This window comes from Labeo rohita, chromosome 6, assembly GCF_022985175.1.
Source record: "Labeo rohita strain BAU-BD-2019 chromosome 6, IGBB_LRoh.1.0, whole genome shotgun sequence".
In the NCBI taxonomy this organism is placed as follows: Eukaryota; Metazoa; Chordata; class Actinopteri; order Cypriniformes; family Cyprinidae; genus Labeo; species Labeo rohita.
The window spans coordinates 24,197,452-24,222,373 of NC_066874.1; the positions used below are offsets into that span (position 1 = coordinate 24,197,452).

General features: G+C 36.2%; 1 protein-coding gene across 1 annotated transcript in view; it reads left to right on the top strand.

Annotated features, from left to right (window-relative positions):
* Positions 1–24,922, top strand: part of atp10a (ATPase phospholipid transporting 10A) — a 65,905-nt gene that overhangs the window by 15,985 nt on the left and 24,998 nt on the right. The window contains exons 4-14 of the mRNA XM_051113566.1: positions 3,405–3,511; positions 4,740–4,871; positions 5,316–5,446; positions 5,674–5,926; positions 6,753–6,970; positions 7,066–7,260; positions 10,569–11,130; positions 16,607–16,710; positions 18,008–18,134; positions 18,538–18,722; positions 21,637–21,976. Of these exons, the coding sequence (XP_050969523.1) occupies positions 3,405–3,511; positions 4,740–4,871; positions 5,316–5,446; positions 5,674–5,926; positions 6,753–6,970; positions 7,066–7,260; positions 10,569–11,130; positions 16,607–16,710; positions 18,008–18,134; positions 18,538–18,722; positions 21,637–21,976 (2,354 nt within the window). The remainder of the gene's footprint in view (positions 1–3,404; positions 3,512–4,739; positions 4,872–5,315; positions 5,447–5,673; positions 5,927–6,752; positions 6,971–7,065; positions 7,261–10,568; positions 11,131–16,606; positions 16,711–18,007; positions 18,135–18,537; positions 18,723–21,636; positions 21,977–24,922) is intronic.

Genomic DNA, 24,922 nt, shown 5'->3' on the forward strand with positions numbered 1-24,922 from the left:
GAGCAGACTGCTGTAGCGGTAGTAAAACGAGAACTTTAGCCAAGCCAGGGCTGTGTAGGTTGAAGTATATCTCCTGTGTTTAGATGAAAACCTGCTGCACATGGTATGGTAATGACAGCAGGGCCAGTGAGTCAGCTGACAGGAACCAGAAGGATTATGACATTTATTTCCCTGGATGATGGAGAACAGATGCTTCTGGTGTGCTGCCAGCATTTTTCGTCCAGTTACCACAAAGTGGCTCACTGGAGCAAAAGGGGGAACATAATGCACGGTGGGCGCCAAGGACTGTGTCTTGTTGGAGCGACAGCTTATTGCATTAAGATATCATCCCAGCTGGCGAATATGTGCAGCGCAAGCTAAGGAGATGATACCTGGAGGGCATGGGCATGTTGTTTTGAGCCGGTCACCTTAATGGTAAATGCTGTGTAACTAATATGCCCTTCAAGTGGAGTCAAAAATATAATAATTTTATGCAAATTAATGACCTAGCAAATATATTTATTATATTGGAGGTTAGTTTAATTTTACATGCTGTATTTCAGTCATTTCATCATTTTGGACTTGCAGTTATTTGGGCTTATTGTTTAGGCTACTTCTGTCTGGAATGAATGACACAGACTCTGAGGTACAAGTTTCCCAGTCGCACTTAAAGGCAGCTTATTTACTCTGGTGTGGCAGAAAAACTGACATCATGACTTTGCTGACTGACTGAAGATAGCAGACAAACGTGTACATTAGCAGCTACTCTGAGCTGTGATGCGAAAAGCAGCGGACAATAAACAACATTTCAGTGAGTTACACACTTTTAAAACATTCATTCATTCATAAATGAAAATTATTTACTCACCTCCCATGTTGTTGCAAATCTATGACTGTCTTCTGTGGAACACAGAGGATATTTTGAAGAATGTTGAATGTTGGCCCAAGTGACTTGCATTATATGGACCAAAGAAAATAGTAGCATTTAGTATTAAACTTTTATAGTGAGCTTCTTACCTTAAGGGTTGTTTATTTATTTAAAAATATAGTAAAACAGTAAATTAAACAGGAGAGCTGGAGTAATAGCTGTTAAATCAGCTTTGCCATCACAGGAATAACCCACATCTTAAAATCTACTAAAAGTTATTTTAAATTGTAATAATATTTCACAATATTAACTGTTTTACTGTGTTTTTAAATATACTAAGTATATAACAAAAGCCTTGGTGAGCATATGAGACCTTCTAAAGCAGAGGTACTCAACCCTGTTCCTGGAGATCTATCTTCCTGTAGAGTTCAGCTCCAACCCTGATCAAACACACCTGAACCAACTAATTAGGACCTGAAAAAGCACTTGAAATTACATAGAGGGTTGGCCCTAAACAGGGTTGGGCACCCCTGGTATAATGGGTCTTTATTAAAAAAAAAATCCAAACAATTGACTGGAAAATGATGGTAGAATTTTCAATTATGATTGAACTGTTTACGATCTCCAATAAAAAAAAAAAAAAAAAAAAGCACTGGTAAAACATTAACAGCTTTTCCATTAGCCTTTAAATTGTGCAAATTGAAATTGCAATTTGTAAATGTGCCCAATGTCAAATTCACAAAAACTCCCTTGTATTGCCAAAACAAAAGTGTATACGCTCACATGAGCTGGTTTTTCAAGCGGTTCAAAAGAGGAATATTTCACAAAGCTGCAATGGAAACCGTTTTTCTGCGTTTGCAGGTCACTTGGCATACGTAAAAGTCACATGATCATTCTACTATAACCTCCAAGAAACACCTTATACGTAGCTGCTCTCAAATATGAATGGCTTTCCTTGCCATTAATGCTTGGATAACCCCTTATATACACTGCCTCATTACGGATCCAACATGGCCACCAGAGCTGATTGCGGGTGTTCTAGTTAGTGTTTGTAGCTACTTTGCTAAAGATACACCCTATGTCTCCTTCAATTTAAAAATAATGGCTACTGTGGTGACTGCAATATATGTAAACCTACCAACATCCTTCGCCATGACTTATCGGGAGAGGAAAAAATTATGTTTTAGCCGTATAACATGTAAAAAGAACTGCCAGTTTGCATGTGTTTTTTAAAATCGACATTTAGAAAATGTTGCAAAAGTTTTGTGCAAATTGGTAATGCTAATGCGGCTTCTAAGTGGATTATAATAAAATGCACTGAAGTATTTGCAGTTTGTATCTTGCTTATAACCCTGGTGAAAAAAACAGCATATGCTGGTAGGTATGTTTTAATGCTAGGATGCTGGTTAGGTAGGTTTTGGTGCTGGTTTAAGCTGGTCCTTTGCTAGGTTATGTTGGTCCTTAGCTGGTTTCTGCTGGTCCTTTGCTGGTCCTTTGCATCCCAGCATCAAAAAATACCTACCGGCATATGCTGTTGTTTTCACCAGGGAATATATTTTATTCAATTAGAATATTTAAATTACATTTGAATTACCTTAGATGCTTTTTGCAGGCATATGATATGCATAGTTACCGTAAAGGGTTAACTGGACCGTACTTGGGGTAGCCATACTTTGACCTCTTTGTCCAAGCTAACAAATGACTTAATGAATTAAACTAGAACTGTGATTGACAGCATGGGCTGTACAGACAGCTAATATATCAGGGCAAAGCTCAAAGATAAATGCACTACTATAGGATAAAAAAAAAACTTGCCAGAGGCCTTGTCAGATAATTGACAAAGCAAAAGTTCAGCAACAGCGGACAGCTTTTTAACCAACAGATGTAATCCTGAATTTAGCACTGGGATTAGTGCTTGCATTAAAGCTTATTGAGCTCCCTCCACAGGTGTTTAGCATTCAGCACTCATTCAGCGCAAGTTAATTTGCATTTGACGCCATTTTTATCAGGAAGCTTAGGGGCCCCTTGAACTTTTTCCAGTTGTTGGAATCACACGCAACCTTTATATCGGAGGTCTCGTTGGATTTAAGATTTCATTCCTCGCCACTCCTTCGCTCTTATTTATCCTGAGAATATTTTTACTTTGCTCAGTTCTTTTATGACACTGCTTTGGGGTTTTACAAAAAGTGCTGCACTGACTGAACGTGCGATCCAGTTGGCCTCAGGGCTTTACCTGTGCACAGAGCCGTTTTTAGTGAGGTCATGGCTTTACTATTGATTTTGTGCTGTGAAAGAGCGATCCTGAGGGGAAACCCTGTGGACTGTCAAATATGATGGATCAATGTGGTCAACAACAAGGCATGCAGAATTATGAGGATATCCCTTGGCAATATCCTCATCATACGATTATGAAGCCTGGTGTTGTTAGCTTGCATCCTAATGTAACTTCTAGCAAAACGAGGATGGAGGAATTCAGATTGGAACTAGATTATGTATAGTTGTCACTGATATGTAATGTTACAAGTGTGATGAATATACCTGTGTGGTGTTATGACAGAATCCATCGCAGTGGGAGGAGAGATGGCCTGTACAAAGACAATTTGCTGCTTAGGGGCTGCACCATCCGCAACACAGAGGAGGCTGTAGGAATCGTCATCTATGCAGGTATGCTGCAATTATATCTTTCCAACCTTGGACTGGAAATAACCACTACAGTGTCATTTCCAGTCGATCTCAAATTATGTGTTGTGTTTAAAGGGACAGTTCACCCAAAAATGAAAATTCTGTCTTTAATTACTCATCATTTCATTCCAAACCTGTAAGACCTTTGTTCATCTTCAGAACACAAGTTAAGGTATTTTTGATAAAATCTGACATGGAAGAAAATAAGAGAAGAAATTAAGTAAAGTCATTATTTTTGCTTTCTTTGCATACAAAAATGATTCTCATAGCTTCATAACATTACTATTGAAGCACTGATGTCACATGGGCTATTTTAACTATGTCCTTACTACCTTTCTGGGCCTTGAACGTGGTAGTTGCGTTGCTGTCTATGCATTGTCGGAAAGCTCTTGGATTTCATCAAAAATCTTAATTTGTGTTCTGAAGATGAATGAAGGTCTTATTGGTTTGGAACGACATGAGTAATTTAACGACAGAATTTTCGTTTTTGGTTAAACTATCACTTTAAAAGTGCTTTTTTTTTTTTTTTTAATCTCACCATGGTAGTTTTATCACCATCACAAAAATGTACACTGAATTTTTTTTTATTATAATTTTACATTTTACATATTTTTACACTATGCATAATTTGCAAATAAATTAGAAATAACATACTTTTACATTTTCTGTTAAAAATGAATTTTACCCTTTATTTTTTTTCTTCACACTTGTCTCAAGAATAGTATTTTCACACAATATATTAAAATATTTTCACGCAATATATTGATTTTTTTTTGTTTGTTTGTTTTGTTTTTGTTATTTTTTTTATTCCATATTGTAATGTTTTGAAAATTTTCACATTTTGTATTTAAATCTCAATAAGAATAAACTTTACAAACTGTGTTTACAAACACTGTAGTGCCTACGTTTAAGCAGCACGTCAACCGATATTCTCTTCCTTTTTACTAGTTATAGCACAAAAGAAATATGAATGAACAACAGAAGGTAACTTCTATCAACTGCAAAAGATATCAATACACACCATTTTTTAAGTTCAGTTGTTAATCTTCTCTCCTGTATGGTATGTTTGTTGGACAAAATGGCAGATTCAACATTTTGATTGGTCAGTCAAGCTCCCGCCGAAGGGTGAATTGTTTGTCTGGTCATCTGGCTAGTGCAGATATTATTATCTTTACAAAAAGTGAGTGATTTTCTTTGTACTGATTCTTAGGTCATGAGACAAAAGCAATGCTGAACAACAACGGTCCACGTTATAAACGCAGTAAACTGGAGCGGCAGATGAACGTAGATGTATTCTGGTGTGTCATCATCCTCCTAGTCATGTGCCTCTTTTCCGCCATTGGTATGTAAAACCTTGCATCAACAGTTTTTCTTAAAGTTATTAATGCTTTCTGTTTTGTGAGGTTTGCATATATTTTCAGATGTGGCTGAAAAAGTTAAAGTGTTATATAATGTAAAGATGTTTTGCTGCCAGTTTCATCTGTTATGAATAATCTTATCTTTAATATCAGATGATCTTATTTTAATATATAAACCATTTTTAATTGCCTTTTTAGCTAAAATAATTTGATTATGCTTTTTACTATGTTAAGAACACTCCTGCAGTGACTGACAAATGTATGTGATTTGAGGAAGTATTTTAAAGGAAGCAGTGGTTTGACCAGTGGTTTCATTCAACATTTTTAGATTCCTTTAACATCTTTAGTGCCTCTTGAAAAACAGTACCCATCATTTCATTCTAACATGCCTTATACAGTCAAGTGTTTTTCTCTGAAACCTCCTCTAGGACATGGCCTGTGGATGTTTCAGTATGGAGATAAGAGGCCTGTCTTTGACGTCCTGAGCCCAGAAGGAACAGACTTATCTCCAGTCGTCTCAGCCATTTATCTCTTCCTGACCATGATTATAGTATTCCAGGTGAATAGCAAATGGTGTGAGGGGAATGTTACCATGTACTTTAGATTAACATTGATGTTCCTAATGTTCTTTTAGATGTAAAGTAACAAATTAAAATGACGACACACTTTTTAATTTTGAATGAATGGTTCCTTTAATTTCCACCTGGTTGTAGGCTCAGCAGTAGTTGAAATGACCCTACATGAACTTATAACAAACCTCTCTACTTCTCTTTTTCTCTGGTGCAGGTGCTGATCCCAATCTCGCTCTTTGTTTCCATTGAAATAGTGAAGATATGCCAGGTGTACTTTATTCATCAGGACATGGAGCTGTACGATGAGGAAACAGACTCTCACCTCCAATGCAGGGCTCTAAACATCACAGAAGACTTAGGCCAGATGCAGTACATTTTCTCTGATAAGACCGGCACGCTAACGGAAAACAAGATGGTGTTTCGCCGTTGTACTGTGGCAGGAGTCGAGTACTCGCATGATGCCAACGGTAAAGATTCTCAGTGTCTGCAGTGCCAAAACAAGGGCCATTGTAGTTCTTTGCACACCATTAATTCTCTGTAAATGAGCCATATGTTACATAATGTATACATAATAGGGCTGTCAATCAATCTAAAAATTTAATTACCCGATATGGCATTCAATGTGATTAATCACAGTGATTTACAGTTAATGGCATATGTCAAAAAGCCTCCAAATGAAGTTCATTCAAAGACGTGTCGCAGAATTATTTTTGAACAAAATTAATACTTCTATTCAGCAAGGGTGAATTAAATTCATCAGAATTTACAAAGACATTATAATGTTACAAACGATTCCTATTTCAATAAATGCCATTCTTTTAAACTTTAAAATGTGAAAGAGTCCTGAAAAAAATGGATTGCGGTTTCTATAAAAATATTAAGCACAACTGTTTTTAACATGGATAGCAATAAGAAATGCTTTTATTATGCTGAAAATTAAGCTTTGCCATCACAGAAATAAAAGATTTTTTTTCTTTTTTTTTTTCATTTTAGAATAGAATGCATTAATGTATTCTTGATCAAATAAATGCAGCCTTGGTGAGCATAAAAGACTTCTTTTAAAATAATTTAAAAATGATTTTACCATAAAAATTGTAAACATTATTATTTTATTTTATTTTATTTTTTTACCTTTTAAAATGTTTCTTTAAATGTAATTTAGCTTGGGCTTCTGAATTAACATGCTACAAAAATAAATATATATATATATATATATATATGTGCCAGAAGCCTTAGGTCTTCCATGTACAACCTAAAAGTTTCAAAGAGTCTAACTATGTGTCTTTCCCACAGCGAGGAGGCTTGCTATGTACCAGGAAATGGATTCAGAGGAGGAGGACTGTACATCTCATGGTGGAACTCTCCCACGACGGGACAGCGTCATCAGCCACCAAAGTGGAAAAGTGGTATTGCGATCACAGAGCACCAAATCTCACCGTCGCACCGGGAGCAGAGCCGAAGCCAAACGGGCTAGCATTCTGTCCAAACACACTGCTTTCAGCAGTCCCATGGTCAGCAAACGCTTCCTCCCCACCTTCAGCTGTTCATTTGTTGCTCGGTAATCCAATGCTTAATGATATTTCTACTTGTTTTATTGGTTTGACAGGAAAAGGACATTACTCCTGATCCGCAGCTCATGGATAAAGTCAACGAGTGCAGCAGTCAGATGGAGTTCATGCGTTTTCACAGTCAGCCCCTAAACCAGATTCCTCCTGACCTGTGTGACGTCTTTGACTTTTTCATTGCTCTTACTATCTGCAACACTGTGGTTGTGTCCTCTCCCAATCAACCTCGGCAGAAGGTAAGCAGACCGACCACTGAGAATAAACTGAAACTTCTGCAACTTATTTTACGTCAGCAATGTGACGCAATTCAGGACATTCCATTGAGAAGAAGTCAGTTCAGAAAATAAATGGTCAGTTTGTTGATTTGTTGCCTTTTTTTTTTGTCAGGTATCATGCTTCACTAATAGCTGTTGCAGCCATGGAAAACAGTTAGATATAGGTTTAAGATTAAGATTGGTTTTAATCTGAGAACAACTGAAGCATCTCATGTCAGATTATGAATTGCACAAATTTCTTCATGTCTTGTGTGTGGGCTGTGGTGGATGTGGTGGAACTTCCTTGGTGTTTTCTGCTATGTAGAGTTGTAGCAACTTCCTGTTTCTGTGTAAAAGATGTTTGTGGTCTGTCCTTCTATGTGTAAGCTTGTTCTCTACTAATTTGTTTCACGAGATGCCCCCAAAATCCACCTTTTCTGGAGCCATTCCAGCATTAGCGTATGACCTGCGTATTTTTAGTGTGTATATAAGATCACACTGGCATCAAAGACTTGTCCTCCCTTCATAATTCAAGTCTGATTTGCATTTAAGATTTAACATTTGCTGCTTAAAGTTCTGCCATAATTCATTTCCATTAACCTGTTTCTCTATCACAAGGGAAACAAGAGCTTTGTTGAGTGTTTATAGGGTGAATGTGACATGAGCCACATTTAATTTTTTTTTTCTTTTTTTTTTTTTTTCTCCCTCAACCAAGAGGTCCTAGCAAAGTGCTAAAGCAATTTCATCACAATTTCACCATCCAGTTAGGCACATTAACCATAACTCCTTCAAAAACAGTCAGAAACCTTGGAGTTGTGATTGACTGATCAGCTAATTTTCTCAGACCACATTGCTAAATATACATCATATATATATATATATATATATATATATATATATATATATATATATATATATATATATATACAGTGGGTACGGAAAGTATTTAGACCCCCTTAAATTTTTCACTCTTTGTTATATTGCAGCCATTTGCTAAAATCATTTAAGTTAATTTTTTGTCCTCATTAATGTACACACAGCACCCCATATTGACAGAAAAACACAGAATTGTTGACATTTTTAAAAAAGAAAAACTGAAATATCACATGGTCCTAAGTATTCAGACCGTTTGCTCAGTATTTAGTAGAAGCACCCTTTTGATCTAATACAGCCATGAGTCTTTTTGGGAAAGATGCAACAAGTTTTTCACACCTGGATTTGGGGATCCTCTGCCATTCCTCCTTGCAGATCCTCTCCAGTTCTGTCAGGTTGGAAGGTAAACGTTGGTGGACAGCCATTTTTAGGTTTCTCCAGAGATGCTTAATTGGGTTTAAGTCAGGGCTCTGGCTGGGCCATTCAAGAACAGTCATGGAGTTGTTGTGAAGCCACTCCTTCGTTATTTTAACTGTGTGCTTAGGGTCATTGTCTTGTTGGAAGGTTAACCTTCGGCCCAGTCTGAGGTCCTGAGCACTCTGGAGAAGGTTTTCGTCCAGGATATCCCTGTACTTGGCCGCATTCATCTTTCCCTCGATTGCAACCAGTCGTCCTGTCCCTGCAGCTGAAAAACACCCCCACAGCATGATGCTGCCACCACCATGCTTCACTGTTGGGACTGTATTGGACAGGTGATGAGCAGTGCCTGGTTTTCCCCACACATACCGCTTAGAATTAAGGCCAAAAAGTTCTATCTTGGTCTCATCTGACCAGAGAATCTTATTTCTCACCATCTTGGAGTCCTTCAGGTGTTTTTTAGCAAACTCCATGCGGGCTTTCATGTGTCTTGCACTGAGGAGAGCCTTCCGTCAGGCCACTCTGCCATAAAGCCCCGACTGGTGGAGGGCTGCAGTGATGGTTGAATTTCTACAACTTTCTCCCATCTCCCGACTGCATCTCTGGAGCTCAGCGACAGTGATCTTTGGGTTCTTCTTTACCTCTCTCACCAAGGCTCTTCTCCCCCAATAGCTCAGTTTGGCCGGACGGCCAGCTCTAGGAAGGGTTCTGGTCATTCCAAACATCTTCCATTTAAGGATTATGGAGGCCACTGTGCTCTTAGGAACCTTAAGTGCAGCAGAAATTTTTTTGTAACCTTGGCCAGATCTGTGCCTTGCCACAATTCTGTCTCTGAGCTCTTCAGGCAGTTCCTTTGACCTCATGATTCTCATTTGCTCTGACATGCACTGTGAGCTGTAAGGTCTTATATAGACAGGTGTGTGGCTTTCCTAATCAAGTACAATCAGTATAATCAAACACAGCGGGACTCAAATGAAGGTGTAGAACCATCTCAAGAATGATCAGAAGAAATGGACAGCACCTGAGTTAAATATATGAGTGTCACAGCAAAGGGTCTGAATACTTAGGACCATGTGATATTTCAGTTTTTCTTTTTTAATAAATCTGCAAAAATGTCAACAATTCTGTGTTTTTCTGTCAATATGGGGTGCTATGTGTACATTGAGGAAAAAAAATGAACTTAAATGATTTTAGCAAATGGCTGCAATATAACAAAGAGTAAAAAATTTAGACACACTCATACACCATGTTATGAAAATACTTGCGTGTGTACGTGTATATATTTATATTCATATAATTTATATTATATATAAATATATTTAATATGGAAACAATATGTTTTTCTTAAATGTATACATGCAAGTAAGGCAAGGCAAGTTTATTTATATAGCACATTTCATACACAAAGGTAATTCAAAGTGCTTTTTTTTGTATGTATTTATGTATACATAATAAATATACATAGTACACACGCATTATGTATACAAAAACATTTATTTTAGATGCGATTAATCATGATTAATCGTTTAACAGCACTAAAAAATAACAAGAGGTTTAATTTATGTAGTGCTTTACAAATCAAAACATGAACCAACAAAAACACAAAAATACAATAAACAATGTACTATACATATTAAAGATCACAGACAATCATGGTATCAGAATCAAAAGCATATACAGAAATATACAATTATCTGACCAAAAGTCCATGCAGCAGAAAAATTAATTATTTAATTAATATTTGAATAAATAATTTTCTTAGTCGTCTTATTAAAAAGTGCTGTTTTCATAAAAAAAAAAAATGCCCCTTGGTTTGATATTTTATTTGAAGCAATTAAGTTCAGACTGCAGTATGCTTAAGTATTCAAAAACTTCTTGGGGTCACTGAACATCTATTATGGAATGATTTACAAATTATCCTCCCAGTTGCCTGCGGTATTAAATGCACACAAATATTTAAGGAGTTTTGTTTTGACAAATTTTTCTTGGTTCTTATCAAGGTGCGTCGCTACGAGTTGAAGTCTCCAGTGAAGACCATCGAGGACTTCATCAAACGCTTCACTCCTAGCCGCCTGACCTCTGGCTCCAACAGCAGCAGCTCCTCCAGTCTGGCCACCAACCGTTCTTCCTCCCATAAAGTGGGCTGCAGTATGCTGTCCTCCCCCTCGGCCGAGAGCACGCTCACAAAGCTGCATGAGGAGAAACGTCCGGAGCACGACCTGCAGCATGCCTTCAGCCCCGTCCCACCCAACTTTGATAAAACAAAAGCTTTGGCTCAAGATGAATGCGAGCTCAGATATGAGGCAGAGTCACCGGATGAGGCAGCTCTGGTTTATGCAGCCCGGGCCTATAAGTGTGCTCTTGTCGGTCGTTTACCGGATCAGGTGACTGTGGAGCTTCCACACTTGGGCAAGCTGAGCTTCGAACTTCTGCACACACTGGGGTTTGACTCCACAAGAAAAAGGATGTCGGTGGTGGTAAAACACCCGCTTACTGAGCAAATCACGGTCTACACCAAGGGTGCTGATTCAGTCATCATGGATTTGATCAGACCAGCTACAGGTATGCATTAATGTGCACATTGTTCTCACGCTTTATTTTTAGGGTGCATTTAATACCAGTAGAGTCTAATTCTGCTATACTGATGCATTGCAGTGTATGTTCAAAATATGAAGCTCGAATCTGAGCAAAAGTTCATGTGACACAGGTTTCAGTTTCATGTCCCAATCCCAATGCCCCTTTCTTTCCTCCTGTTTCATATATGTATGTGTGTATATGTGTACAGTGCCTTGCAAAAGTATTCATACCCCTTCATTTTTTTTTCACGTTTTATGTTGCTGCTTTAAATAACTTTTTCCCACATAAATCTACACTCCATACACCATAATGACAAAGTAAAAACAGAATTATCACAACATCGTAAAAAATATTAAAAATAGAAAAACTTAAATAAGCACATTGCATAAGTATTCATACCCTTAACTCAGTACTTAGCTGAAGCACCTTTACAGCCTTAAGTCTTTTTGGTTATGATGCAACAAGCTTTGCACATCTGCATTTGGCAGTTGCCATTCTTCGCCTCGCCTCTTCTCCTCTCAAGCTCTGTCAGGTTGGATGGGGCAGATGCACATTTTCAGGTTTCTCCAGAAATGTTTGATTGGGTTCAAGCCCAGGCTGTGGCTGAGCCACTCAAGGACATTCACAGAGTTGTCTATAAGCCACTCTTGCTGTGTGTGCTTAGGGTCACTGTCCTTTTGGAAGGTGAACCTTCTGCCCAGTCTGAGGTTCTGAATGCTCTGGACTGGGTTTTTATTAAGACTATTTCAATATTTTGGTGCATTAAGCTTTTCAGCACACTTTACTTTTGAGATGGTACTGTGCAGGTGATGAGCAGTGCTTGGTTCCCTTCAAACATTATGCTTGGAATTGAGGTTGATCGGACCAGAGAATCTTGTTTCTCACAATCTGAGGATCCTTTAGGTGCTGCTTTTTTTTGCAAATTTCAAGAGTGTTTTCATTTGTCTTCACTGAGGAGAGGATTGAGTCTTGCCACACCACCATAAAGCCCAGGTTGATGGAGTGTTGCAGTGATGTTTGTCCATCTGTAGGTTTCTCTTATCTCCACATACAATATGATCATGGAGCTCAGCTAGAGTGATCATCAGGTTCTTATTCACCACTTTACCAAAGCCCTTCTCCATCAATTGCTCAGTTTGGCCAGGGAGACTACATGCTTGTGTGAAGCTTCAATGCAGCATCATTTTTATTTTTTTTTTTTTCTGAACTCCTCCCCAGATGTGTGGCTTGATGCAATCCTGTTTCTGAACTTTACAAACAGCTTTTTAGACCTCAGGGCTTGTGTTTTTTTTTTTTTTTTTTGCTCTGATATGCGTTTTTACCTGTTTTTAAGGATTCTAAGATAAAAAGAATAACAATGTAAAGGCTTTTATTGTCAGTTTTGGTCATTTTAATGCTTCCTTAAATATATACAGTATTTCTTTAAAAAGAAAAATAATTTGTCACCACCTTAAGCTGTGCATTTTTATTTATTCATTTATTTATTTATTTAACCTGCCCATTATTCCTTAATTTATTTATTTAAAAACGCATTACTCATAACATCTTAAGTTCATCTTATTGAAAGTTTGAAGCTGCAGTTCTGACAATTTTGCTGCCATCCATCTTATAGCTTCTAAAAGACATTTTCTGTGAATTTCACCAGCTATAATTTCAACCGTCTGTAACTTTTAGAATTATTCCCTTTATGTTTTAATTGCACTCCTCTTTTATATTTGGAATTCAGATTAACAAACGCCTGGCGTGCTGTCAAACATTCCCCCTTATGAAATGAATCAAATATTCTGGGTTAGTTTATTTTGATGTTCAGTGTTGATTATGCTTTAGAACGCTTGTTGATCATATTAAAGTTTTAATGAAGTCTGTGTTTTCTTTTCCATGTCCCAGTTAGACGGCACATGAGGCCTATTCCAGCAGAATTAATGAATAACGGCTCACGGCCAAATGGCCAAAAGTCATCTGATTTCTTCAGAACGTTGAATGGATAATTTTTTTTGTCTCCAAGAAACTGAAAGAGATATAACCACCATCTACTAAGAGCACGCAGTGAGACTGTGATTTTTCAAGGAAATGTTTTGAATTTTTCATGTCTTTGGAGTGCCTAAAGTGGCCTCTGGATTTTGATGTACGTTGTTGATCTATGCTGATAGACATTTGATTCCCACATAGTCAGCACGGTAAGGGCAATACGTCCCCTTCACCCAAACATCTTCTGGATGGCTTCCAGATTGTTCTTGGCTCTTGATGTAGCCAAGGGTTTTAGCGGTAATAAACTATCCTAATGGCATAGGTAGACTGGCTTGTTAGTATTCCAGGCACGAGAACCGCTCCAGTGGCAGTTTTCTCTAATGTTGTGTACATAAATGACTGAACAGAAGTACTAGATGCACAGCCCTGTGCTCTATATCTAAATGTCAAGGCGGCAGCCAAAAAAAGAGATAAAACTATGGCTTAGAATAGTTCACTAGCAGTATGGTTGCTCATCTTTTTGGAGGAAAGAGCAGAATAAATCAGAACATTTTTTTAGTGTAGTATGTTACAGATTAGAAAAGTGAGTGATTTTATGAGCTGTTTTATAAACAGAAAAACAAAAGCACATTTGTTGTAATGCATTTAAATTGCACTACCAGTCAAAAGTTTTTGAACAGTAAGATTTTTAATGTTTTTTAAGGAAGTCTCTTCTGCTCACCAAGCCTGCATTTATTTGATCCAAAGTACAGCAAAAACAGTAAAATTTTGAAACATTATTGCTATTTAACTGTTTAACTGCTAATAACTGTTTTCTATTTCTTCTATATATTTATTTATTCCTGTGATTTCAAAGCTGAATTTTTTTGCATCATTACTCCAGTCACACGATCCTTCAGAAATCATTCTAATATTCTGTTTGGTGCTGATTTGAAAAATCAAATATCTGATTTAAAAAATATATTATTATTATTATTATTATTATTATTATTATTATTATTATTAATGTTGAAAGCAGCTGAGTAGTTTTTTTTTCGGGTTTTTTGATGAATAGAAAGTTCAGAAATCTTTTGTAGCATTATCGATTTAAAGCATCCTTTCTAAATAAAATTATTAATTTCTATCTTTTTTTTCCCAAAAATATGGAATTATAATATTTCTCTGAAAGATTTGTGCAACTGAGATTGCGATTTATTATTATTATTTTTTTTCCTCCCCTTAGATAAATGGATCACAAGTATTTCTAGTGCCTTTGCAAGTACTTAGGAAGTTGTGTAATTTCCTCTTTCTGCCACGTGTTTAGCTGGCAGTCTGGAAATATGTTTAAAAACCTCAGGTTTATTAGTGTCCAGCCTATGCTGGGGTTAGTTAGCATAAGACTGGGAACACACACCCAGACTGTGCCTCACTACAGACTCTAGACTGTTTCATGCACATAGACACACAATTGCTCAGTGTATATTCCTGTACTTTTGGATCTTAAGCCACTGTTCACCTCTGGGTGTGGGCTTCCAATTAGCCCAGCAGACCAACTTAAGGTACAATAGCTCCATTCAGAAGCAGTGGGACTTTTGCCATGCTTGTCTAATGACACAATGCACAAAAAACAGACTACAGGTGTCAACCTGAGCCACAGCTTTCAAGTCTTTGACAAGTAAATTGTTGTAACTTTGAAGTTGTAACTTCATTGACATAAAGCTGACTTGACCAGGCAACCATAAAGATTCGGAAAAATAAACAATACCTGTGTGTTTATGTAACGTGTTAAAATGAAAGTCATAGACAAAAATGTACCAAAGTGTGCTCCATTACAGATGTTGGAAAGGACACCATGTTTTGCTAGAGGAATGGCAGACATTTCCGTCTCTCAGTAATATGAAACTGATGCGTAATTTCTGAGTAGCCGCCTCTCTGGATAAATTTCCAGACTAAAGTTGGTAGTTATTATATAATACAACATAATAACCATGTCTAGGCATTCTGTTGTTTTTATTTATGTTTTGCTTGTTTTTGCTTGTTTTTGGAGTTTGTTTTTTATTTATTTTTTTGGGGGGGCGTCTGTATTTTTGTGTTTTTGTGGTGTTTGTTTGTTTGGGTTTGTTTTTGTTTTGTTTTTTGGTGTTTTGGTTAGTTTTTTTGTTTGTATTTTTGTTTTGGTTTGTGTTTTTTGTGTTTGTTTGTATTTTTGTGTTTTGTTGTTTTGTGTTTGTTTGGGTTTGGTTTGTATCTTGTTTGGTTTTTGTGAATTTTGGTTTGTTTATTGGTGTGTTCAGGTTTGGTTTGTTTTTGTTTTTTTTTGTTTGTTTTTTTTTTCTGTATTTTTGTTTGTTTTTGGGGTTTGGTTTGTATTTTGTTTGGTTTTTGTGTTTTGGCTTGTTTTTTTTTTTGTTAGTTTTATGTGTGTTTTGGTTTATTAGTTTTGTTTGTTTGTCTGTTTGTGTTTGTTTATTTTTTTATTTTTTATTTTTTTTATTTGGTTTTTGTGTTTTGGTGTTTGTTTTGGGTTTGTTTTTTGTGTTTTGGTTTGTTTTTGGTGTTTGTGTTTGGGTTTTTTTTTTTTTTTTTTTTTTTTTTTTTTTGTATTTTAGTTTCTTTTTGGTGTTTGTTTGGGATGGGTTTTTTGAGTTTGGATTTGTTTGGGTGAAGTAGTTCTTTGTTGTGTTTTAAAAGTGAGGACTTTAGCTGTTTACATGTATGTATTTATTTATTTATTTGCATGTTTGCTGGCTTGTTTGTTTATCTTCTATGGCTCTGTGGAACTTTCAACATTCTCTGCACATACTTTTTACTTACTTTTGTACATTCAGTAGTATTAAACTTTGGCTCCTAGGTCGTCCCACACGGCGTGAGCTGTGGACATAATTGCCCACATATTCTTTAAATGCTGTTGTTCATGTTATAAAAGACTTTTAATACAGTTTTCCTTTTCACATTTTGAAGAGTCATGTCAGGGCATGATATATGGGGATTTATTTATCTATAGGTTTAAGAACATTTAATACCTACGTCAGTGCATCAGTGTCTGGAAAAAACAGGTCCAGTCGTCCCACAGTTGCAGGGGTGGTGATGAATCATTCGGTGAAAATGTGAGGTTTGGCACTCTCGCCCCCTCGTCTTGGCTGATGGTCGTCCATGTTGGGAAGTGATCATCCCAAACAGTTTGTTCTGCTTTTCCTGCCAGGAAGCAATGCACTGAGCAATAACATGGGAGCGATAAACCTCAAAACGCTCCGTAGCCAGCTTATCCAGTCAACCTGTCAAAACACTTTGCCATCCTGATTAAATCTAATGGCCTTGTTGAGGAAGCCAATGGCAACATAGAGAACCATCCTTGAAGAGGCTAAAGTGATTATTTTAGCTGTCTGCTTACAGTATGTGTTTTTTTTACACTGTGTGTGTGTTTAATATTAGTTTAATAAATCCTACTCTAAATGTTAGAATATTTTGAAGGATTGTCTAATTTTCTTATGTTTTCTTTGTTTTTGTATTGCAGATGATTGCAAAGGAAAGCGACAAAGGAAAATCTTGTATAAAACTCAAAACTACTTAAATCTTTATGCTGCAGATGGTCTCAGGACACTCTGTATTGCCAAAAAGGTAACACAAACTCTCAGTAACTAGATAAGTGTTTGCATTTGATTAAATGCATCCAAAATAAATGTTTATATAATATATATTTGTATGTGTATATTTATATTCATATAAATTATATTAAATATATTTAAAATCTAAACATACCATATTTTTTTGTAATATATACATCCATGTGTGTGAATTTATTTCTTTATATATATTTATATAATTTTTTTTTTTATATTTGTATTTATATTTATATTTATATTTGATTAGGGGTCAACCAATATGTATTTTTCAGGCCCGATACAGATATTTATTGGCAAACTTTATCGACAGTATTTTATTGGCAGATCTGAAAATGACCGATAACCATAAAAATGCTTAATATCGGCGCTGATAATTGGTCGACCCCTATATTTGATATATTATATATTTAATTTAATCTTTAATGTGAGTCTTTAATCAGTTGGCAGCCCTAATGTTTATTTTGTCATTTGCACATTTGGTTGGACTTTACTAGATAAAAAGTGTTTGCATTAAAATTGTATGTTTTTTTTTTTTTTTTTTTTGTTCCCCCCAGTGTTGATCTGTGTGACAGATCTCTCAATCTCTCACTTTCTGTCCATCTTTCCCTCATCTCTCTTTCTCTCTTCTTTTTTCATGGATAGTAATATATGCTCTCACTCTTTTCTCCTACTTGTTAACTCAGTGTCTTGAGCTCCGTGTGGGAGTCTGGTTGCCATATGATGTGATAAGATGTGTTGTTCTTGTTTTTTTCCCCCAAATTTTTCAACAAACTTTCACAACGTTTCCTACTGATGCAGATTTCAGCTGTCGTAACCAATCAGATTTTTAACCGACAAACCATGTTATATTTTTCCAGTTTTCTCACTAAAGCCCAGCTACGATCTAACACTTATTATATATTTTAATAGAAGTATGAATTCTATCTTTTCTTCTTTTTGGCACGCTTCATTACCACTGTTGCTAAATAGTCACCTTAACAGAAGGGCAGCTTTGAACAGCTTGCATACAATTATTTTTCACACAGTTAAGTGTGAATTCATACATAAATGGAGCTGCTTAAAGTTTAACAAGCCTCTTATTGTGTTAGTTTTATTTTTTCCACCTGTTTGTTTTTGTTTTTTTTAAGCCAGCAACCAGAATACCTTTTTTCTCTCTTTTTCTGCTAGTAAAACTTTTTGATGCACTACTACACTGCTGTATCAAAACTCATTTAGTGCAAAAAGTATGTATTGAACTACTTGAGCTGATGTTGCACTTCTATTAGTGATGTGACTGTATTTATTTGATCCAGGTGCTCAGTAAGGAGGAGTATGCCACTTGGCTACAACACCACCTGGAAGCAGAGACAGCCATACAGAGGAGGGAGGAGCTGTTATTTGAGTCTGCATTACGGCTAGAGACAAATCTCCAACTTCTGGGTAATAATAGTTCCTAAAGCACTCTTAGTCCATTAAGAACTAGTTTACACTTGGAGTTAAAGGGGTAGTTCACCCAAGAATGAACCCTTGCCCTGATGTCATTCAAAACATGTATGACATTTTTCTTCTGCTGAGCACAAAAGATGGGGTTTTAAAGAATATGGGTAACCATACATTTGCTTCCCATTGACTTTCATAGTATTTTTTTATTTTCCATGAAAGCAACTGTTTGGTTACCAACATTCTTTAAAATATCTTTTGTTCAGCTAAAGAAAGTAAGTCATGCAGGCTTGAAAATAAATGAGGACAGATTTTTCATTTCTGGGTGAACTATTCTTTTAATATCTCTGGATTCGAAACACAAGTATATGCATAAAATCTTTTTGTCTGTCTTTTGAAATAGGCGCGACAGGTATTGAGGACAGGCTTCAGGATGGGGTTCCCGAGACCATCGCCTCTCTGAGGAAAGCTGGCCTTCAGATCTGGGTGCTGACAGGAGATAAACAAGAGACTGCCATCAACATTGCCTACGCCTGCAAACTTCTAGACCCAGAGGAGGAGATAATCACTCTTAATGCTGAATCACAGGTACACCCAGCGTGCACTACTGCAGTCTCTCCTCATAGGTTCTGCTCTTTCTCCTCACTTTCTTCTCCCTCTTAATGCTGACTGAGTGAGACTCATTCTACATCTAATGACTGCTTTGATAAAGAGTTGATCTGTTAGTTACTTCTGCAGTTAATCACATAATCCACAAAGGCCACAAATAATCACTAAACTGAATTTGAGAACCAATTTGTTTAAATTTGAAATGTTTGGAAGAATTGATTTCCTGAAATGTCTGAGTGTTCCCAACACTATGGGGAACTGTTTCGCACATGTCTTATTAAAAAGAAAATTACTATTGCTCTCAGGCTGCCCCAGTCTAGCTGACAACTTGCCTACAACTGCAAAGTTTGGAAGATGTTTAATATCGGTTTTCACAAGGGATTGAAAGGCTTTTTATAATTCTGTTATATCTTTGGGGTACATTCTGTTTGATCTTGTTTTAATTACTTATTCTCTGATTTGATCATTGTTCTTGTTTTGCTTTTTGCTACCAGGAATGACAGAAATGTCTGAAGGTATTACCCATAACTTGTAGGCCTGATTGCTCCAGTTGAAAACACAAACTGTAGTTCCATTTCTCCCACTATTGTACCTTTTTTTTTTTTTTTTTTTTTTTTTTTTTTTTTTTTTTCCTTCCTTCTCTTATCTGCAATATGAGTGTTTTTTCCACTACAAGCACTTTAATCTCCCAAGGGCCGATTACTTTTTTTAAAATGGTATAATTATATAACTAACTAATCTCAACACTTTTCCTTTGTTGGTATTTGTTTATCAAATGTTTTCCATGTGTGGACGTTTTAAGCTTTCATTTTGATAAAAAATTAAAGAGAAATGAAAATTAGTGGTTAGTTTAGTTATCAGCAACCACCGATGAGATTTTCTGTTTGGCCGATAAGTTTTGAAAGCAAGACTTTTACATTGACAGCACTGAGAACGAAAGCAACTAAGCACAGGCACTATAAAGTATTGAAAAAAATAAATAAATAAATAATATATTAATAATAATAATAATAATAATTAAAAATAATATTAGTTAATATTAATTTAATTGTGGTGTGTGTTCTCTTTAAATTTAAGTCGCAATGAAATCAAAATGGACATTTTTACACTACCAGTCAAAGAGTTTTAATGTTTTTTTTTTTTTTTTTTTTTTTTTTAAAGAAGTCTCTTCTGCTTACCAAGCCTGCATTTATTTTATCTAAAGTACAGCATAAACAGTAAATTTTGAAATATTTTTACTATTTAAAATTACTCTTTTCTATTTGAATATATTTTAAAATGTCAATTAATCCTGTGATTTCAAAGCTGAATTTTTAGCATCATTACTTCAGTCACATGATCCTTCAGAAATCATTCTAATACTCTGATTTGCTGCTCAAAAAAATGTATTATTATTTTGAAAACAGCTGAGCAGAATTTTTTTGATGAATAGAAAGTTCAGAAGAACAGCATCTATCTGAAATAGATTTTTTTGAAACGTTATAAATGTCCTTATCATAACTTTTGATCAATTTAAAGCATCCTTGCTAAATAAGTATTAATTTCTATAATTTCTTTCCCCAAAAATATATATATAATATAATATAATATTTTTTATATTTTTTTATACTGACTCCAAGGTTTTGAATGGTGTGTATAATGTTACAAAAGCTTTTATGTCAGAGTAATACTGATCTATTCAAAAGAATCCTGAAAAAAAGTTTTAAATAAATTTTAAATGATGATGATGATAATAATGATGATGATGATGATGATGATGATGATGAAAAAATAACAACAATAATAACACTAACAATAAATCAGCATATTAGAAGGATCTTAAGGATTATGTGACACTGAAGACTTGGGTAATGATGCTGAAAAATTAGCTTTGATCACAGAAATAAATTGTATTTAAAAATATATTCAAATAGAAAAGTTATTTTAAATAGTAAAATATTTTAACATTTTACTATTTTTCCTGTATTTTGGATCAAATAAATGCAGGCTTGGTGAGCAGAAGAGACTTCTTTAAAAAAATTTCCTGTTCAAAAACTTTATTGCAATGTTTATATAAATAATTTGCCCATGTACATTTTTGTTTTTTCTGTAATCATAACATTAAACTGACTTTACATTGATATATTAATATATCAGCATCAGTCATCAAAAAGTCCATATTATATTTATTTAGACTTAGTGTCAAAAGTGCCTATAGTTGAGGAAACACCCATATATCAAATTATATGCGTATTCCCCTGCATGGCATTGTCCACTATTAGAATGTAGATGTTTCCCCCACAGAACAGCTGGACTGGCTTGAGTGAGCTCTCGTGATGTTTCATTTCGTCTCCTCTGAGAACACGTGAAGCATCCACATGAGTTTTGTTTTGAAAAACCACACAGGCAAAGAGCTGTCATACAGGAATGTCTTAATCACTGACTCGCTCCATTAGTCAGAACAGTTTTCTTGCCTAAAGGGATAGTTCACTCAAAAATAAAAATAGTCATCATATGCTCGCCCTCATGTCATTACAAAGCTATACAACTTGCTTCTTTGGAACAAAGACATTTTGAGGAATGTTGGGAGCCAAGCAGTTTGGATCTCAAAAGAAGATATTTTGAGAATCTAATTCTCAGTGATTTTTAGTTTCGCTGAAGAAAGTCAGTCCATAAAGGTTTGGAATCACATGAAGGTGACTAAACAATGACAACATTTTCATTTTTGGGTGGAGTATCCCTTAAATAAAAGACATTTGGTACAGTAAATTTGTTATATAATTTCTACCATAATTGTGATTTGTTTTGTTGCATTTCTGAGCTGAGTCATCATCTTTTTTTCCTTTGTGTCCTTTAATGACCTTACTGAAATTTTTTTTTTTTTTTTTTTTTTTTTTTTGTGAACTCTTACCAGGAGGCTTGTGCTGCATTGCTCGAGAACAGTCTGCACTACATCCAGGCCAAGTTCCTTTGCAACCCTCGACCAGATCCTCAAGTAGCTAGAGACTATGCTGGCATCCACTTCTCTTCTCCGGCCTCTTCCGGCCACTCCAGCCCTTTCCTGGTGCACCGGCTCGGGCTGGTGATCGACGGCCGAACTTTGGCCTATGCACTGGACAAGAGTTTGGAGGACAAGTTCCTGGCTGTGGCTCGAAGTTGCAGGTCCGTTCTATGCTGTCGCTCGACGCCCCTGCAGAAGAGCATGGTGGTCAAACTAGTGCGTAACAAGCTCAAGGTCATGACGTTGGCAATAGGTAAGTGGTGAATTTGTTTGGTCGTTTTTATGATTTATCTCTTTTCTAGTGTTTGTTGCAAATTCTTTCTCAAGTGGGTTTTCAACAGTGTTTTAGTTTAGTTTAATTTGTTGACTGAAGTACATTTTAAAACCCAGTCTGGAAATGATGAGCCCCTAGTGGCCATAAACGTTACACAACTGCAACTAAGACAATTACACACAAATGAACTTCACCAAAGTCCCTTTTAAGGAAACACCATATTTGCAACGCCTTCGGCCAGCTATTTTGGGCATCCAAAACCAAGTCCTGTCTGAATGAATGGGTGAATCCTGAAATCTCAAAAACTGCCCGCTAAACTCATTAATCTGTAATTAAATTATATATTTCAAATCAGCAACAAAATCTTTAATGAACTGCCCCATGATTGTTGTTCCTTATGCTTAATGTTCCTTAGCGTATTTTTCAGGCTAGAGCAGCCAATGCATAAGTGCGAGTCTCAGTTTTCTATGGGAACTGGAGCTTCTAATGGCCCCTGCAGTGATACAATGACTTTACCAATCAGCGATTGGCTGTTTTATTCAGAAGGCGGGGCTATTCCACCATATTGTGCAGTTTCTCCCATTCATAAGTAATAGGAGTGAACTCTCTTTGTATATCTCTAGTCTTTGACTTAACTGTGTTCCACGGTACTAATGCCGTGCTCTGTTTAAAGGAGTAACTTGTCCAAAATTGAAGATGGCGGCATTTACTCATCCTCACGTTGTTCCAAGCCCTGAAAAGTTTTCCATGCTCTTTTCCATGCAGTTACATAAGCAGAGACTGAAGCCTTGGAAGCTTTTTAATACCCTCCTTCAAAAGAAAAGATGATCATTTTGGACATTGCTGTTCAAAGGTTTTCTGGAAAAAAAAAAAAAAAATCAGAAATTGTTAAACTGATCAAAAGTGACTGTAAAGACATGTATTCACTACGCAAATATTTTATTCACAAGGTCCATTCATACATGTTTTTAAGATGGACTTCTGAGGAAAAATGAAGGAAGAATTTTTGTCAAAACAAAATGGGCTTTTGCTTAAAATCGTCAAATATGCCTTGACTGGTAGCAATCACAGGGCTCGCAAAATTTAAAAACTCCTGCCTGGTTGCCTTTTGGGCAGGCACTCTTTAGATTTTGGTAGCCTGAAATAAATGTAACTAGCCCACATAAAAATATGTTAAATGTAGACTAGGGGTCGACCGATATGTGTTTTTCAGGGCCGATGCCGATACCGATTATTACAGATCAAATGCACCGATAAACGATATTTTGAACCGATATGTGTCAAAATACAAATGTCACATTTTTTGTCAACACAGTAGCTTAGGAAAAGCTGAAAACAAAAATTACATTTGCCATTTAAAATTATAAGCAAAAGAACAAATCCGTTGGCTTGTAGCCATGACGAAATTAAATAACTTTTAACGAAAAAATGTCCCGACGTCGATTTCAGCGTCTCTCCCACAAAGGAAAATATATATAAATACAACAACAAGTAGTAATAGACTAAATGATAGATGTCGGTTTCTTAACAGTAAACTGACCATTTTCTAGTCCAAGCTGAACGTCCTTCAAGGACAGCGCATCCACACTTTGCTCGGCCATGTGCCATCCTCTGTCTGTACAGCCCGCTCTGATGACCGTTATGCAAATCCTGCGTGCACAGACCTTGCCAATAAAATGCGCCGCAGTCCATGCGTGCATAACAGTCATGAGCGCAGGCCGTACAGGTGCTCTATAAGAATGAGTAAAGCCAAAGACTAAAGGACAGACATGCTGTTCAGAAAGGACGTCGGGAAAAGGAGATTATTACACCGCCTGCTCCCGTCCAAATTACACCAGAGTTACCGACCGCTACCGCGTTTTGTTTGTAAATTTATTCCCGCGTCGCAAAAAATCTGGTCGAGTCCCGCGGGAATGCAGACCTCTAGTATACGGTCCTACTTTTGATTAATTCATCCAAACTTTGATGACTCATCCAAACTTTGAAAAATTCCGTGGCATTTAGTGTTAACAGTATACAGTACATTCCATTTATATGACTGGATTCCGCGATTCCGTCCGTGTTTTCCGCATCCGGGAAATCAAGATAACATTGAGGTGTTTTTGCAACTTCACCGTAAAGGATTGTGAATTACTAAAACACAATCAACTTCTGCTGCTGACTTACCTTTGAGAGACAAGTGATTACTGCCGCACGCTGCACGCAGCTCCAGCAAGCGCGTTCTGTCTGTTTCTTCACTTCCTTCAGCCTTGGAGTTGATTGGTCGGACTCGCGACTTCCAACAAATCTGATGCGCGGTGGGCGGAGACTGCTCTAGGGCACAGAGTGGTGAGCTCTGACAGGCTGCGTCGGAGCCAAAGAGCGCATTTCGAAAATAAATTATTTTTATCGGCAAATCGGTTTTGAAAATAACCGATTCCGATAATCGTGAAAATGCTTAATATCGGCGCCAATAATCGGTAGGGCCGATAATCGGTCGACCTCTAATGTAGACAATTGGAAAGGACTTGAAATGTCAATGAATTACAATATATCAGTCAGTATTACAATATATCAATGAATACACTACTAGTCAAAAGATTTGAATGCTTTTTAAAGAATTCTCTTCTGCTCACCAAGCCTGAATTTATTTGATCCAAAGTACAGCAAAAGCAGTAATATTGTGAAATATTTTTACTATTTAAAATAACTGTTTTCTATTTGAATCTATTTTTAAATGTAATTTATTCCTGTGATCAAAGATAAATGTTCAGCATCATTACTCCAGTCTTCAATGTCACATGATCCTTCAGAAATCATTCTAATATGCTAATTTGCTGTTCAAGAAACATTTATTATTATTATTATTATTATTATTATTATTATTATTATTGTTATTTAAAATGATTGAGTACATTTTTTGGAGGGGATTCCTTCATGAATAGA